Raw genomic sequence first — 13227 nt, forward strand, 5'->3', positions numbered from 1 at the left:
CCCACCCGGCACTGCCCCAGCCGCCCACCGGGCACTCCCATCCTTCAGGAACTCTCCAGAGCGGGCACCGGGTGCAGGGACACACACACCATCACAGGCGCTCGCTGCAGGTTGTGATAAACGGTAGGAAGGAGACAAGCCGAGACCTATTTTAGGGTAGCCAAAAAAGACGTGTCTGAGAAAAGGCAGTAAGGTCTGGGGAGGCAAAGTACTGAGTGGCAGGGGGATTACTACCAGATGGAAATTGGAGGAAACTAGTGTTCATTAAACTAGCAGCTTTATTGCCTGTCACAGTCCCTGTCCTCACTTCAGGAGGTTCCGAAGTGCTTGAGGGAGGAAAACCTGTAAGAAATGATGGAGGTCAGGGAACAGGCCTTGAGAATCCTGTACTGGGGTCAGGGTGAGAGTCTGGTCAGCCTGGGAGGCAGAGGCCACAAAGGTCAGGAGCGGCTCTGCCTCTGGCCGCTGTGCAGCACTGCTCAGTCCTCTCAGCTCCTGGGTGACCTGGGCCTCGACGGCCAGCCACTCCACGGTGCCGTCTCCACCTCTGCCTCTCTCCTTGGTTTGCTGCTGCAAGCGTCGCCGGGCCCGCCGCCGCCCCTGCCACACTCGGTGCCACAGGGCACAGCGCCAGTTCACAGAGCAGAGTGACACCCCCTTCCCTGTCTCACCCTGAGACCGGTCTCCAGCTGCCTCGAGTCCCCTGGGCTCCTGCTCTGCCAGTGCTGCATGGCCCGACTGCCCCTCTTCTCCAGGGGCGAGCTGCTTTCCGGGCATCTGGGTTGGCTCCCCTGGCTGCCCAGGCCTCTGCCCCCAGTCCTGTACCATCTCTCCAGCCTCTACAACCATTTCCTCCACCCCGTCTTCACTGTGATCCCCGATACATCCCTGCTGCTCCTCCTGCCCCTCCTCACAGCTTTTTTCCTGTCCATCTAGTTTCAACCTTTTGCTTGTCCCTCCCTGAGGAGACTCAGGGCCCCCCCTGTCAGACCGCAGTCTCTTGGTTCCCTGTTCTATATGGCACCCTAACGCTTCCCTTAACACCTGGGCCAGGGCAGCAGTGAGCCGGGTGAAGGGGGCAGGGGGTAAGGGGATGGGTGTTGCAGACAGCAAGGAACTAGGGGAGCTGGGCTGCAGAAGGGGGAGCAGCCCCCAGTCCCGGCCCCGGGAGGAACGGCGCTGGTACTGGAGGCTCCGGCAGTAATTGGCTGCCGCTCGGCAGCTGTTCTGTAGGCGCCCGGCTACCCGGCTCGTCACATTGGCTGCCACGTTGTGACTCAGGTCAAAGGGGTCCTGGAGATTCATGGGGCCAAGGCGCAAACCCTCCCAGCGATCAGAGGGCAGGCCCCCTGCCACAGGCAGTGCCTGACCCTCCCGCAGGGACAGCAGTGAGCCACGAAGATCCCAACAAGAGACGCAGGAGAAGAACTGGGCTAGCAGAGAACCTGGAGGAGGAGGAAGACCAGGCAGAAGGGGTTACTTAGAGGCCAGAAATGAAATAGGCCTGCACTAGACGCATTCTCTACGAACTTTCTTTTCCCTTCCAAGGAGTTCAGAAGAGTGTCAGAAGCCAGACTTCTTTGATCTTTATATAAACAAGAGGTCCAGCCTCTCTCCCCCCATGCCCCATGTCCCCAGCAACCTCCTTCCCCAGATGCTGCTCCTTCCCCTCACCAGCAGTGTAACCTTGAGCAGCCACTTAAGTGCTTCAAGACATGGCTTCTTCATCTGCAAAATGGTATTAAGGATACTAGCTATCCCACGAGGCTGCTGGGCGAACCATGCCAGGCCAACAGTAACTGCTGGATATGACCTATAGTCGCGTTTAACATCATTTATTACTACTCCAGCGGGCTCCCCAAACTCACTGAGGGGCTCCTTATTGGTGCTGGGCTCCAGTCTTGAGGCATCCCTGGGGAAACTACAGTCCCAGCCATCAACCTCCACCTGCTCACCCTCCCCTGCAAAGGGAAAAAGGTGAGGGTCAGCCGGAAGCAGGAAGATTTGGGGGTGACAGCAGAGATCTCATTCCTGGGGCAGCTTAGCGCATCAAAATGAGACACAGAAGCAGAAAGCCGAAGCTAACAAGAAAAAGCGGGTGGCGGCCAGGCCACTGTACCTGCTTTCTGGGTGAGCTGGGACACAGTGGGCAACACGGGAGGGTCCCTGGTCTGAAGGAAATAGATCACGAGCAAGGTCAGGGCGTAGTTACTGAGGAGGGGGCCACTTCCTGGGTAAACAAGAATTCCAGTTAGATTGGAGATGCATCTAACACCCTGGTTGGTTCTCTCAACCCTCGGTCCTGTACAAACCCCCCTCTCTTCCCCGAACCCGCACCTTTGCCCCAATGCCAGTTCAACCCCAAGTCTGTCCTGATCCATTCTCACCTGACAGCCCTCGACCCTGAGCCCAGCAGCGCAGGGTGTACACCAGGGGCCGAACTCGCCCATCCAGCTCCGAGCAGAGACTCAGGAAGCGAGAGTTATGCAGGGCCAGCCTGGAACAGGGACAAGGGCGTCAGTGCTGGGGAACCCTCTGAACGATCAGCCCAGCCCTTGTTCCAGGCCTGCAGAACGGGGGTCCAGCTGGAATAAGGCCAAAAGAGGGTTTCCCAAGTGTTTGCTGACCCAGTCATGTGAACGGGCAAGCAAAGAAAGGGCAAGCAAAAGGACGTCACAAGTGTTCAGGAAACATGACCTCCTATATGCCTGTCCTAGACAGGATGTTAGAGAAGGGTTTCCTTACAGAACTGCTCAAAGCCTTTCATATGCAAAGAAACAAAGACTGGAAGAGAGGGAGAAAGACAGAAAGAGGAAGTGGGGAGAGGGGGTGGGAAAGGAGAAACTGATTTGCATCTAATTTAGCATTTCCCAAACTTATTCAACACTGGAACTCTCTTCTAAATCCCCTAAAAATAGTATTCGAAGGCACACACTTTACATTCGTGAAAGTGGAGGCCAGACGGGAGACACGTGGCAGAAGAGGGCTGGGACCCAACAAGGATAATCTCAAGGTTCAGCTAGTGCAAAAGCTTCCCGCCCCCAAGCGCTCTCTTCACCCATCCCAGAATGCTCAGCTGGACTTCCCCAACCACCCCCTATACAAAGGTACCGGTTACTGAGGGAGACGTCACCGTGAAGACCTGAAGGCCGATGGCAAAACTTGACCACAGGGCGTCGGGCAGTGGGCACAGTTTGGACTCGGTACACTCCAGGGACACAGCCCCGAAGAATGGATCCCACCAACTCCAGCATGGCTACTCCCTCTGTTTTCTCCCCCCTCAGGGCCTCTGCTAGTTCCAGGGCCTTCCCCAGGTCTCCCTCTCCCCGGTCCTCCTGCAGTGGTGAGGCTGGAGGCAGGGACTGGGGAGAGGCGAGGGTCTCAGAGGCCAAAGCAGAGTCCGGAGTCTGGGGTGCCAGTGAAGAGGAAGGAGTTTCAAAATCCAGGGCTTCTGAGTCTTGGGGAGACGGAGGCTGTGAGTCTGGAGGGGAAGCCAGGGTACAGCCCAGGGCTTGAGGATCCAGTGGTGATGCAAGGGCTGAGTCCAAAGATGGAGACTCAGGGGCCTTTGGGGCTGGCTGCGGGCAGAAATGGGTTCAGTGAATATTCACCTCTCCTGCTGTCCCCCATCTGGGCAACATTCCCCAGAATATATCTATTACTGCTTATATGGCAGGTTCCGTTCCAAGGACTTTATATATATTAACTCAGTTAATCCTCACAACCCCTTTTAAAATTAAACATAACTTAAAAAAAAAAAAAGATTTTGTTTATTTTTTTGACAGAGAGAAAGAAAGAGAGCACAAGCAGGGGGAGCAGCAGGCAGAGGGAGAAGGAGACTCCCCTCTGAGCTAGGAGCCCGATGTGGGACTCGATCCCAGAACCGTGGCATCATGACCTGAGCGAAAGCAGACACTTAACTGACTAAGCCACCCAAGTTTCCCTAAAAATACCTTTTAGTGCCACAAAATAAATGGTCTGTATTCTACCAAGATGCCACTGTCATGAAAGATAAAAGGCAGAGGAACTGTAAAGGAGGCTGAGGGGCCAACACTAGCCAGGGACTGGGCAGCTGATGACTGTAGGCAATGGACTGCAGACTGAAATCTCAGAACATTTTACACCCGTGCCAGGGAACACATCCGTCCTTGCTAATGGTACTGTGGCTGTACCCAAGGATGCCTTTCTGTTTCCCCAATAGATACCAGACTATTATGGGCGTCATGTGTGCTCTCAAATGACTCTGAAAATATAAAGTGTGGGGCGCCTGGGTGGCTCAGTGGGTTAAGCCGCTGCCTTCGGCTCGGGTCATGATCTCAGGGTCCTGGGATCGAGTCCCGCATCGGGCTCTCTGCTCGGCAGGGAGCCTGCTTCCCTCTCTCTCTCTCTCTGCCTGCCTCTCCATCTACTTGTGATTTCTCTCTGTCAAATAAATAAATAAAATCTTTAAAAAAAAAAAAAGAAAAGAAAAGAAAAGAAAATATACAGTGTGTGTGTGCATGTGTCTATATGTAAGGAGAAAGAAAAAAACAGACTGATAAAATTTTTTTTTTTAATGTATATATACTTTTTATTTGACAGAGAGAAACACAGCAAGAAAGGGAACATAAGCAGGGGAGTGGGAGAGGGAGAAGCAGGCTCCCCACTGAGCAGGGAGCCCAAAGCAGGGCTCGATCCCAGGATACTGGGATCATGACCTGAGCCAAAGGCAGACGCCTAACAACTAAGCCATGTAGGCACTCCTAAATTTATTTATTTATTTTTTTTTAAGATTTTATTTATTTATTTGACAGACAGAGATCACAAGTAGGCAGAGAGGCAGGCAGAGAGAGAGAGGAAGGGAAGCAGGCTCCCCACCCAGCAGAGAGCCCGATATGGGGCTCGATCCCAGGACCCCGAGACCATGACCTGAGCCGAAGGCAGAGGCCCAACCCACTGAGCCACCCAGGCGCCCCTAAATTTATTTTTTAAATAACCCTTTTTGTGGTGCCCCCGGGTGGCTCAGTTAGGCGTCTGACTCTTGGTTTCACCTCAGGTCATGATCTCAGGGTTGTGAGGTCAAGCCCCACATCGGGCTCTGCATTCAGTGTGGAGTCTGCTTGAGATTTTCTCTCCCTCCGTCCCTCCCTCCACTCGAGCCCAATTTCTCTCTCTTTTATTTAATATAAATAAAATATTTTAAATAAGGTAGGAAGTATATGAAAACTCTGTACTTTTTGCTCAGTTTTGCTGTGAACCTAAAGCTGCTCTAAAAAACAAAGTCTATTAAAAAAAAATACTAACAACCTTTTCCTATTCCAAAAGCAGAATCAATATATTAGATGTTAGAAAATACAGATAAGTAGGGGTGCCTGGGTGGCTCAGTCGTTAAGCTTCTGCATTCGGCCCAGGTCATCATCCCAGGGTCCTGGGATGGAGCCCCACTTTAGGCTCCCTGCTCAGCAGGAAGCCTGTTTCTCCCTCTCCCACTTGCCATGCTTGTGTTCCCTCTCTTGCTGTGTCTTTATCTGTCAAATAAATAAATAAAATCTTTAAAAAAAAAAAAATACAGATAAATAAAGACATAACCCCAAAATTTCTTTATGTTCTTTCATGTATTTCTTTTCCAAAATACAGTATTATATACGCCTGTATATAAAAACAGAAAATTCTGTTTTTCTCCTATTAACAATGCCATATATCCTGTGTCAATTCGTATTCATCCTATCTAATACCCATCTAATACATTCACATTTCTGCAATTACAGTAACCCTTTCGGTTCCATTATCCCTGTTTCACAAAGGAGGAACTAAGGAATGAGAGAGATGGTGCTCACGCAGAGTCCCATAACCATCCCCACTGACTCTTCCCAGATGCTTCCCCAGTCACTCACCTGGGACTCTTCCAAGTCACCCAGATCCAAGAAGAGGTCAAGATCACAGCCATGGACATCAAAACTGTTTATGGAAGAGCCAAAAGGATGGACCACACAGCCTGGATGCCGAGCAGAAAATAAAGGCCGAGCGACATTAGAGAGGAGTGTGGGGTGGAAGAACACAGTGGGGCACAAAGAACGAAGAACAGCCCAATAAATGCCTCTACCTGAGGGAGAACTGGGGGATTGGGACGGGGAAGGGGGACGGGGAGGGAGGACGGGGAGGGCTCAGACATGATAAAGGAAGTGACTCACCGGGAAAGAACTCTGTGAAGACCTCTTGCATCAGGGCTACCACGAGGCTCCGAAGCTGTCGCTCAGCCTCCGACAACTCCCTCAGCCCCACGAGCTTCACCATTTGTGCCCCCACATCCGGGGCCTCAGCTAGTGCTTTGGCCAGCTGGTCACTGTCAGGGGCTGCTCCTTTGGGGGATTTGCACGCTGGGCTCTGGAACTCCTTCTGCTCCCTTGGTCGGACCCGCAGGCGATGTCCTCCCAGGGTGTGCTGGGGCTGCGACAAGACAGCTTCCCGGGTCCCAATGTCCCCCATCTCCACAATAGCAAACACTCCCTGGCAAACCACAACAGAGGCAGGGATCATGGTTTTGGAACAAAAAAATCCAAACACATGGTTTGACACTGAGTGGGATTCTTTGAAATGGGGACCATCCTATGAACTGGGAATATCTGCTTAATGTTTCTGGAACAGGGAACATATTAGAAAACCGATTCTCTCCTCACTCCCCCCACGCATTTTACCCCCCTCCCAGTCTGCCTCTGAAAATCCCATTTTACTTATTCCGCTCTCCCCTGCTCTTACCAAGGACATGGTTTCGCTGCTTATACTCTGAGGCATCCCCTAACTTTTCCTTTTAACTTAAGTAGACCTTTCAGTGTTGATTTAGAATCCATATAATGAGCTGTGCTAGGTGGAAATATAAATATACCCTACCTTGAACAGACTTCCTATCTAGAAATAGCAGCAACATGACACCGTGATGCTATGATCTGGTTGAGTTCCATGATATTCACTGGGAGACAGATAGATTTCTTTTTTCTTTTTTCTTTTTTTTGGTAAAGATTTATTTATTTATTTATTTTACAGAGAGAGAGAGAGAGTTAGTTCACAAGTAGGCAGAGAGACAGGCAGAGAGAGAGAGAGAGGGAGAAGCAGGCTCCCTGCTGAGCAGAGAGCCCAATGCAGGGCTTGATCCCAGGACCATGAGATCATGAGCTGAACCGAAGGCAGAGCCTCAACCCACTGAGCCACCCAGGCACCCCTTTTTTTTCTTTTTAAAGCAAAATGTTACCAGGAACAGGAAAAATACGACTGCCTTGGGGCAAAAGTCCATATCCTTTCACATTCTCTTCAGTAGTAAGGACAGAGCCTCATCCTGCCTGGGACAAGATATGTATATTAACCAAGACAGTGTGATACCGGGGTGCCTGGCTGGCTCAGACCCTGGAGCCTGCATCTCTTGATCTCGGGGTCTTGAGTTCAATCCCCATGTCAGGTGTAGAGGTCACTTAAAAAAAAAGGAAAAGATGATGCCTGGGTGGCTCAGTGCGTTAGGGCCTCTGCCTTTGGCTTGGGTCATGATCTCAGGGTCCTGAGATCAAGCCCCGCCTCAGGCTCTCTGCTCAGTGGGGAGCCTGCTTCCTCCTCTCTCTCTGCCTGCCTCTCTGCCTACTTGTGATCTCTCTCTCTGTGTCAAATAAATAAATAAAATCTTTAAAAAAAAAAAAAAAGGAGAAGAAAATAGACAGGGTGACACTGGCACAAAGACAGTCATTCAGAGGAAGGAAATGAAACAAAGACTCTATAAATGAAGCCCATACCTCTATGGTCAACTGATTCTCAATGAAGTTGTCAAGTCTGTTCAATGAGGAAAGAATAGCCTTCGCAACACATGGTGCTGGGACAGCTGGATAGCCACATGTGAAAGAACGATATTGACCGTATCTTACAGCATATAAAAAATGAATGAAATAGGGGGTAGTGGGGACAAGGGGGAGCAGCCTCACCGGCACACAGCTTGATTCACACATAAGAAGTGATAAAATATTCTGGAAGGATAGGTAAATATACTAACAACCCCTAAATTCTGTACTTTTTTTTTTTTTTAATTTATTTATTTGACAGAGAGAGATCACAAGTAGGCAGAGGCAGGCAGAGAGAGAGAGAGGGAAGCAGGTTCCCCGCTGAGCAGAGAGCCCGATGCGGGGCTCGATCCCAGGACCCTGAGATCATGACCTGAGCCGAAGGCAGCGGCTTAACCCACTGAGCCACCCAGGCGCCCTAAATTCTGTACTTTAAAGGTGTGAATTTTATGCTATGTAACTCACAACTCAATCGAAAATACAAGCGTGGGGAGGGGGGTGCTGTGCCCTTTCTACCCTCACCTCCACCCCACGCCAAACACGGCAAAGAACCATAGTGAAACTAAGAAGAAAGGCAGCCATTTGGACCTGCCCAAGCCAATCTTCTGACTCAGGATTCACACTACTCACCAGACTGCAGTTCAACCACAACTATGCAATCAAAGCCTAAGCTAGAAATCAGGTGTGTCTTTGCCTGGCCTTGTCTTTGCGTGCACATTTTTCTCAAGAAACTAAAATTCAGAGAAGTTAAATAAGTTGTATTTAATAAGACTGCCTCCAAATAAGGGCTTAATGCCCCACATCTCCAACGTCCCAGTGACTCCCTCAAGGAAATGTGGAAATGAAATGAGATATTGTATGTAAACCATTTAGCACATGATTGGGGCATAACTGCTCAATAAAAATTTTAGTCATTATTGTCAAAATAATTAGAAGCCTCAGAAAGATGAGGTTTAAGTTCAGAAAAAAAGGTCATTCTCGGGGCACCTGGGTGGCTCAGTGGGTTAAAGCCTCTGCCTTCAGTTCAGTCATGATCCCAGGGTCCTGGAATCGAGCCCAGCGTCGGGCTCTCTGCTCAGCAAGGAGGCTGCTTCTCCTCCTTCTCTCTCTGCCTGCTTCTCTGCCTACTTGTGATCTCTGTCTGTCAAATAAATAAATCTTTAAAAAAAATAAAAATCTTAAAAAAAAAAAAGGTCATTCTCTACAACTGAAACAAATTCAAACAAAAACAGGGATACTGAGTTTTTTGAAAAAGGAATCTGGGGCAGACATTGCCAACTGCCCTCCCAATATATATTCTGCCTTTCTTTCTTACTAACAGAGTCCCAAAGGTTCAGAAGGGCAAGGTGTCCAGCTTAAAGAACTTCAATTCCCAGGCTTACCTGGGGTAACCATATGATAGAATTCAGGCCAATGAAAAGTCTAATGAAGAGGGCCCTGAGAAAGATATTTTCCTGGAAAGTAAAGAAAAGCAGGGGAAGACGGCACTAGCCTTTTATATTCTATCCTTCGGACTGCCCCTTTCTCTTAGCTGAAGATGTGCAAACAGCATTATCACAACTAGGAAGGGAGAGCCAGGTGCCAATAATGACAGAGCAAGAAAACCGTAAAGTGCTGGAATGCCCAGGACTGGACTTCTTGGGGGTTTTTTTGTTTTGTTTTGTTTTTCAATATTTTATTTATTTATTTGGCAGACAGAGATCACAAGCAGGCAGAGAGGCAGGCAGAGAGAGAGAGAGGGAAGCAGGCTCCCTGCTGAGCAGAGAGCCCGATGCGGGGCTCGATCCCAGGACCCTGGGATCATGACCTGAGCCGAAGGCAGAGGCTTTAACCCACTAAGCCACCAGGGCACCCCTGGACTTCTTGCTAAGGAGAACAATTAAACTCCTTTTGGTAAAGCCTCTGTGATCAGTTGCCAAATGTGATCTCTAAGAAAAACACACCCAGCCCGGCCTAAGAGAAGACGTGGGCTACCAAAGCCATTTGGAGTCACCTAAGCCACGCCTACACAACCAGAGCACAGTCTCAGAACTATAATATGATGACACAACAGTCTTCCAAAGAACTAAAGAGAAACCGACAAACCACCTGCATAGAAGACCAAAAGGACCACAAAGAAGCAGCTTATTTGTCTAGCACTGTCCAGAGGACAGGGTAATTTGACCAACTAATTTCAATACCTCTCACTCTAAGTTAATAAACTGCTAGCTGGTTTATAAACCAGTCTCTTGTGGGGTTAGGATAGATCTCCCGATTGTGTGGCCTTAAAGCACCTACTTCACTGTAATACTCATTTAACTGTCTACTTTATTCACTAGACGATGAGCTCTGAGCCTGCATGGGCCACATCCATCCCATTCATTATGGAAAACATAGCTCTTAGGCACCTGAGTGGTGCAGTCATTTATTTAAGCACTGTCTCTTGGTTTCAGCTCAAGTCATGATCTCAGCGTCGTGAGATCCAGCTCCATGTCAGGCTCCGTGCTCAGTGTGGAGTCTGCTTAAGATTCTCTCTCCCTCTTTCTCTTTCCCTCTCTTTCAGCTCACAAAGCTGGACTGGTCCAAGTACTGTGGTGTCCATCAAGGAAAGGCCCCACAAGGCACCAGCTGAAACAGGGCTGCTGGTTTCTCTCTCATTTCTTTTTGTATGTGGCACACCGGACTCATTCTTTACCCCAAGAGCCATTCACTCTACCTTGTCCTTGTCCATGACAACACTGGCCACGGGTCCAAATGCCTGGAAGTACTGAGTGAGCTGAGCAGAATCCACATCCCGGGGAAAGCCACTAACAAATACACTTCGGAGTCCCTGGGCCTTTCGGGCAGCTCGTAGTTCTACCAGGTGCCGGTGCTTCCGGCCCCCCAAATGGGCATCTAGGCTGGGTCCTGCAAAGATAATCGCAAAACAAAAATATCCAAATCACCCTTCAGTGTACTTACATGCTGGCTTTACCTAAATGCACTCCTAACTCCTACTAATCCTTCCAAGCCACAGAAAGTGTGACCTTTGAATATACAAAGTCCTGGCTCTTTTCACCTTCCTCCCTTGTCCATTTGCCTATAGAAGATATTCTAAGTGGTCCCCAGGAGAGCTGGTTACAAGTTTCTTTTTAAACCATCTCTAAGTACTAGGTAGAGCAACACCTGCAAATTGTTAAAAAAAAAAAAAAAAAACAACCAGGAAACTTAGCCCGATCATGTACAGAAGAACTAAACAAAGCAAGATCCTAGACTACTCTCTCAAGTATGGTCTCTAGGTATGGTACAGAGATTCCAAGTGCAGAATTTGAGGTCACACTGCCCAAGTTTAAATCCCAGGTCTGGTAAACTGTGTGAGATCTTGGGCAAGTTACTTAACCTCTCTGTGCATCAGTGTCCTGGATGAAAACATTAATATTTTATATTAATAGTACCTACCACAAATTGAAAATATTAATAGTACCTACCACAAGAGTCTTATGCAATATAGAGTACCTAGCACAGTCTGATACATGTTGAACATGGGAAAAGTTAGCAATTATTATTTTTATTAAATTCTGGGTCAGCTGTTTATTGTCACCAATGTATATGTTGGACCAAGGAAGACTATGCTGGATTTTTGGCTTGCCTCAGGGGGACAAATAGTGATAATGCCATTCACAAAGAAAAAGAACAGAAGATCTTGTTTAGGGAAGATCAGGATTCCAGACTTCAGAAGTGGAATTAGAGAGCGTCTGGGTGGCCCAGTCAGCTAAGCATCTGTCTTCGGGTCAGGTCATGATCCCAGGTTCCTGGGACTGAGTCCTGCATGGCGCTTAGAGCCTGCTTCTCCATCTGCCTCTCCCCCACCCCACCCCACCCCGCCACCCCGCCTAACTTGTGCATGCTCACTCTCAAAAACAAATAAATCTTTAAAGAAGAAGAAGAATGGGAATTTGAGGTTTCATGGAGTCCCCCGGCGCTGTCACACAAGAACCCTGTCTACTTGCCAAACCCACCTCCTGGTCATGCATGCCATGCTCCTTCGCATACCTCTACCTTTGGGTAGCTCCTCTGTATGGCTTCCCTTCGTTAATTACTACTTTCTCTGTGATCCTACTGCTCTCCAAACATATCTATTGAGCACTGGAATTGTCCCCACCTCTCGATGGTGAGCTCCTTCATCTCTGAATCCCTCAGCCCACCCGAGAGCCCAGCGGAGTACCAGACACAAAGGTGGCGTCCAACAGAGACTGTTTAAAAGGGAATAAGATAATGAAATTTTCGTTGTGGAGATTTCGGATACTAGGAAGGAGGGGGTAAAGTGGTGGGACTTCCGCCACTCTCCAATCCCTTGTACAGGCGGGAGTAAAAACGGAGACGAGTGACCCTACCAACCGACTTGTCAAGAACTATGACCTATAACCCTAACTTTCGCCAGGACCCACAGACGAGAACTCACAACCACCCCCTCACAAGCCACCGCTTACGGTTGGCTGTAGTAACGTGGCAGAGGCAGCAGCGGAAACCCCCACGGGGCAACGACTGGACATCCGAATCCACTGCCGCCATCGCGACTCTCCAGTACCGACAACACACAACCCGTTCCGCTACCGCCGGAACTCACGCCTACAAATCGCAACGCGCTCCGAAGCAACTTCCGCCAGCTCATAGGAAGTGACGTAGTATCGACCATCGCGCAGACACACTCCTCCGGAAACAGCTCCTTCGACTCGGGGTTCCGCTTTCATCCGGGTAAAGTCTCTTCCACCAGCTTCAGGAAAAGCCGCCCATCTTTGATACTTATCTGCATGCTGTAAGCCGATTGGTGTGCTCTGAGCCATTCAGGCGTTGATTGGCCCAACGAATCATGAATATTCATGAAGGCGGCCACAAATGCCGGCACCGGGGGCCCTTTGAAGTCAACCCACTGTTTCCCTGCTGCTTGGCTGGGGGCGATTCCGCGTGTATCTTCCCTCTAGGGGCGATAGGGACCCGCGGCGCTCCATCCTCAAACCCGTATTTACCTGGCGAATAAAGGCGGAGGATGAGCAGACTTCACGAAGCTCAAGGCTGTCCCTGGACTCCCGAGTTCCTTAGGGCTGCTACTTTCTCTCTGCCCTCAGTCGTCCTTCCAAATGGGTGTTCTGCGACCACTTCCCAGCCGGGTTAGGGATCTATTACCCCACTGGGCGCCTCCCAGACTCCACTCAGCCACAGCCAGATTGCTGCGGCCCCGTGAGTCAGGCTTTCCTTCTGCAAGAGTGGGCGCCGGAGTCACCGGCCCACCCAAGGCATGCGGTGGGAGCCACTATGCCTTCAAGGCAGCGGAGTGAGGATATCGTTCAGAGGATATGCTGCTTTCCCCAGACTGGTATAAGTGGTCAGTTCCTCCCGATACTGCCAAGGTGTAAGCTCGGAATGGGGAGAGTGAAGGGGCTATGGAGCCCAGGGGCAGAGAACGGGATGGAGA

At 49.7% G+C, this 13227-nt stretch overlaps 1 protein-coding gene across 2 annotated transcripts; it reads right to left on the reverse strand.

The window, feature by feature from the left end:
* Positions 1-260: 260 nt before the first annotated feature.
* TUT1 (terminal uridylyl transferase 1, U6 snRNA-specific) lies at positions 261-12416 on the reverse strand. Of its 2 annotated transcripts, none has more exons than XM_032357048.1 (9): positions 12245-12416; positions 10492-10682; positions 6171-6486; positions 5874-5974; positions 3112-3578; positions 2388-2497; positions 2120-2230; positions 1869-1961; positions 261-1445 (listed from the first exon to the last, which is right to left on the reverse strand). In XM_032357048.1, exons 1-9 carry the CDS (start codon positions 12324-12326, stop codon positions 304-306), a joined length of 2613 nt encoding a protein of 870 aa, XP_032212939.1. In that variant the 5' UTR covers positions 12327-12416; the 3' UTR covers positions 261-303. The 2 variants fall into 2 exon arrangements, with proteins under 2 accessions (XP_032212939.1, XP_032212940.1); XM_032357049.1 differs by lacking the exon at positions 12245-12416 and adding an exon at positions 8427-8527 and having other exon boundaries at positions 10492-10574.
* Positions 12417-13227: the final 811 nt, after the last annotated feature.

This window comes from Mustela erminea, chromosome 9 (assembly GCF_009829155.1).
Source record: "Mustela erminea isolate mMusErm1 chromosome 9, mMusErm1.Pri, whole genome shotgun sequence".
NCBI classification, from domain to species: Eukaryota; Metazoa; Chordata; class Mammalia; order Carnivora; family Mustelidae; genus Mustela; species Mustela erminea.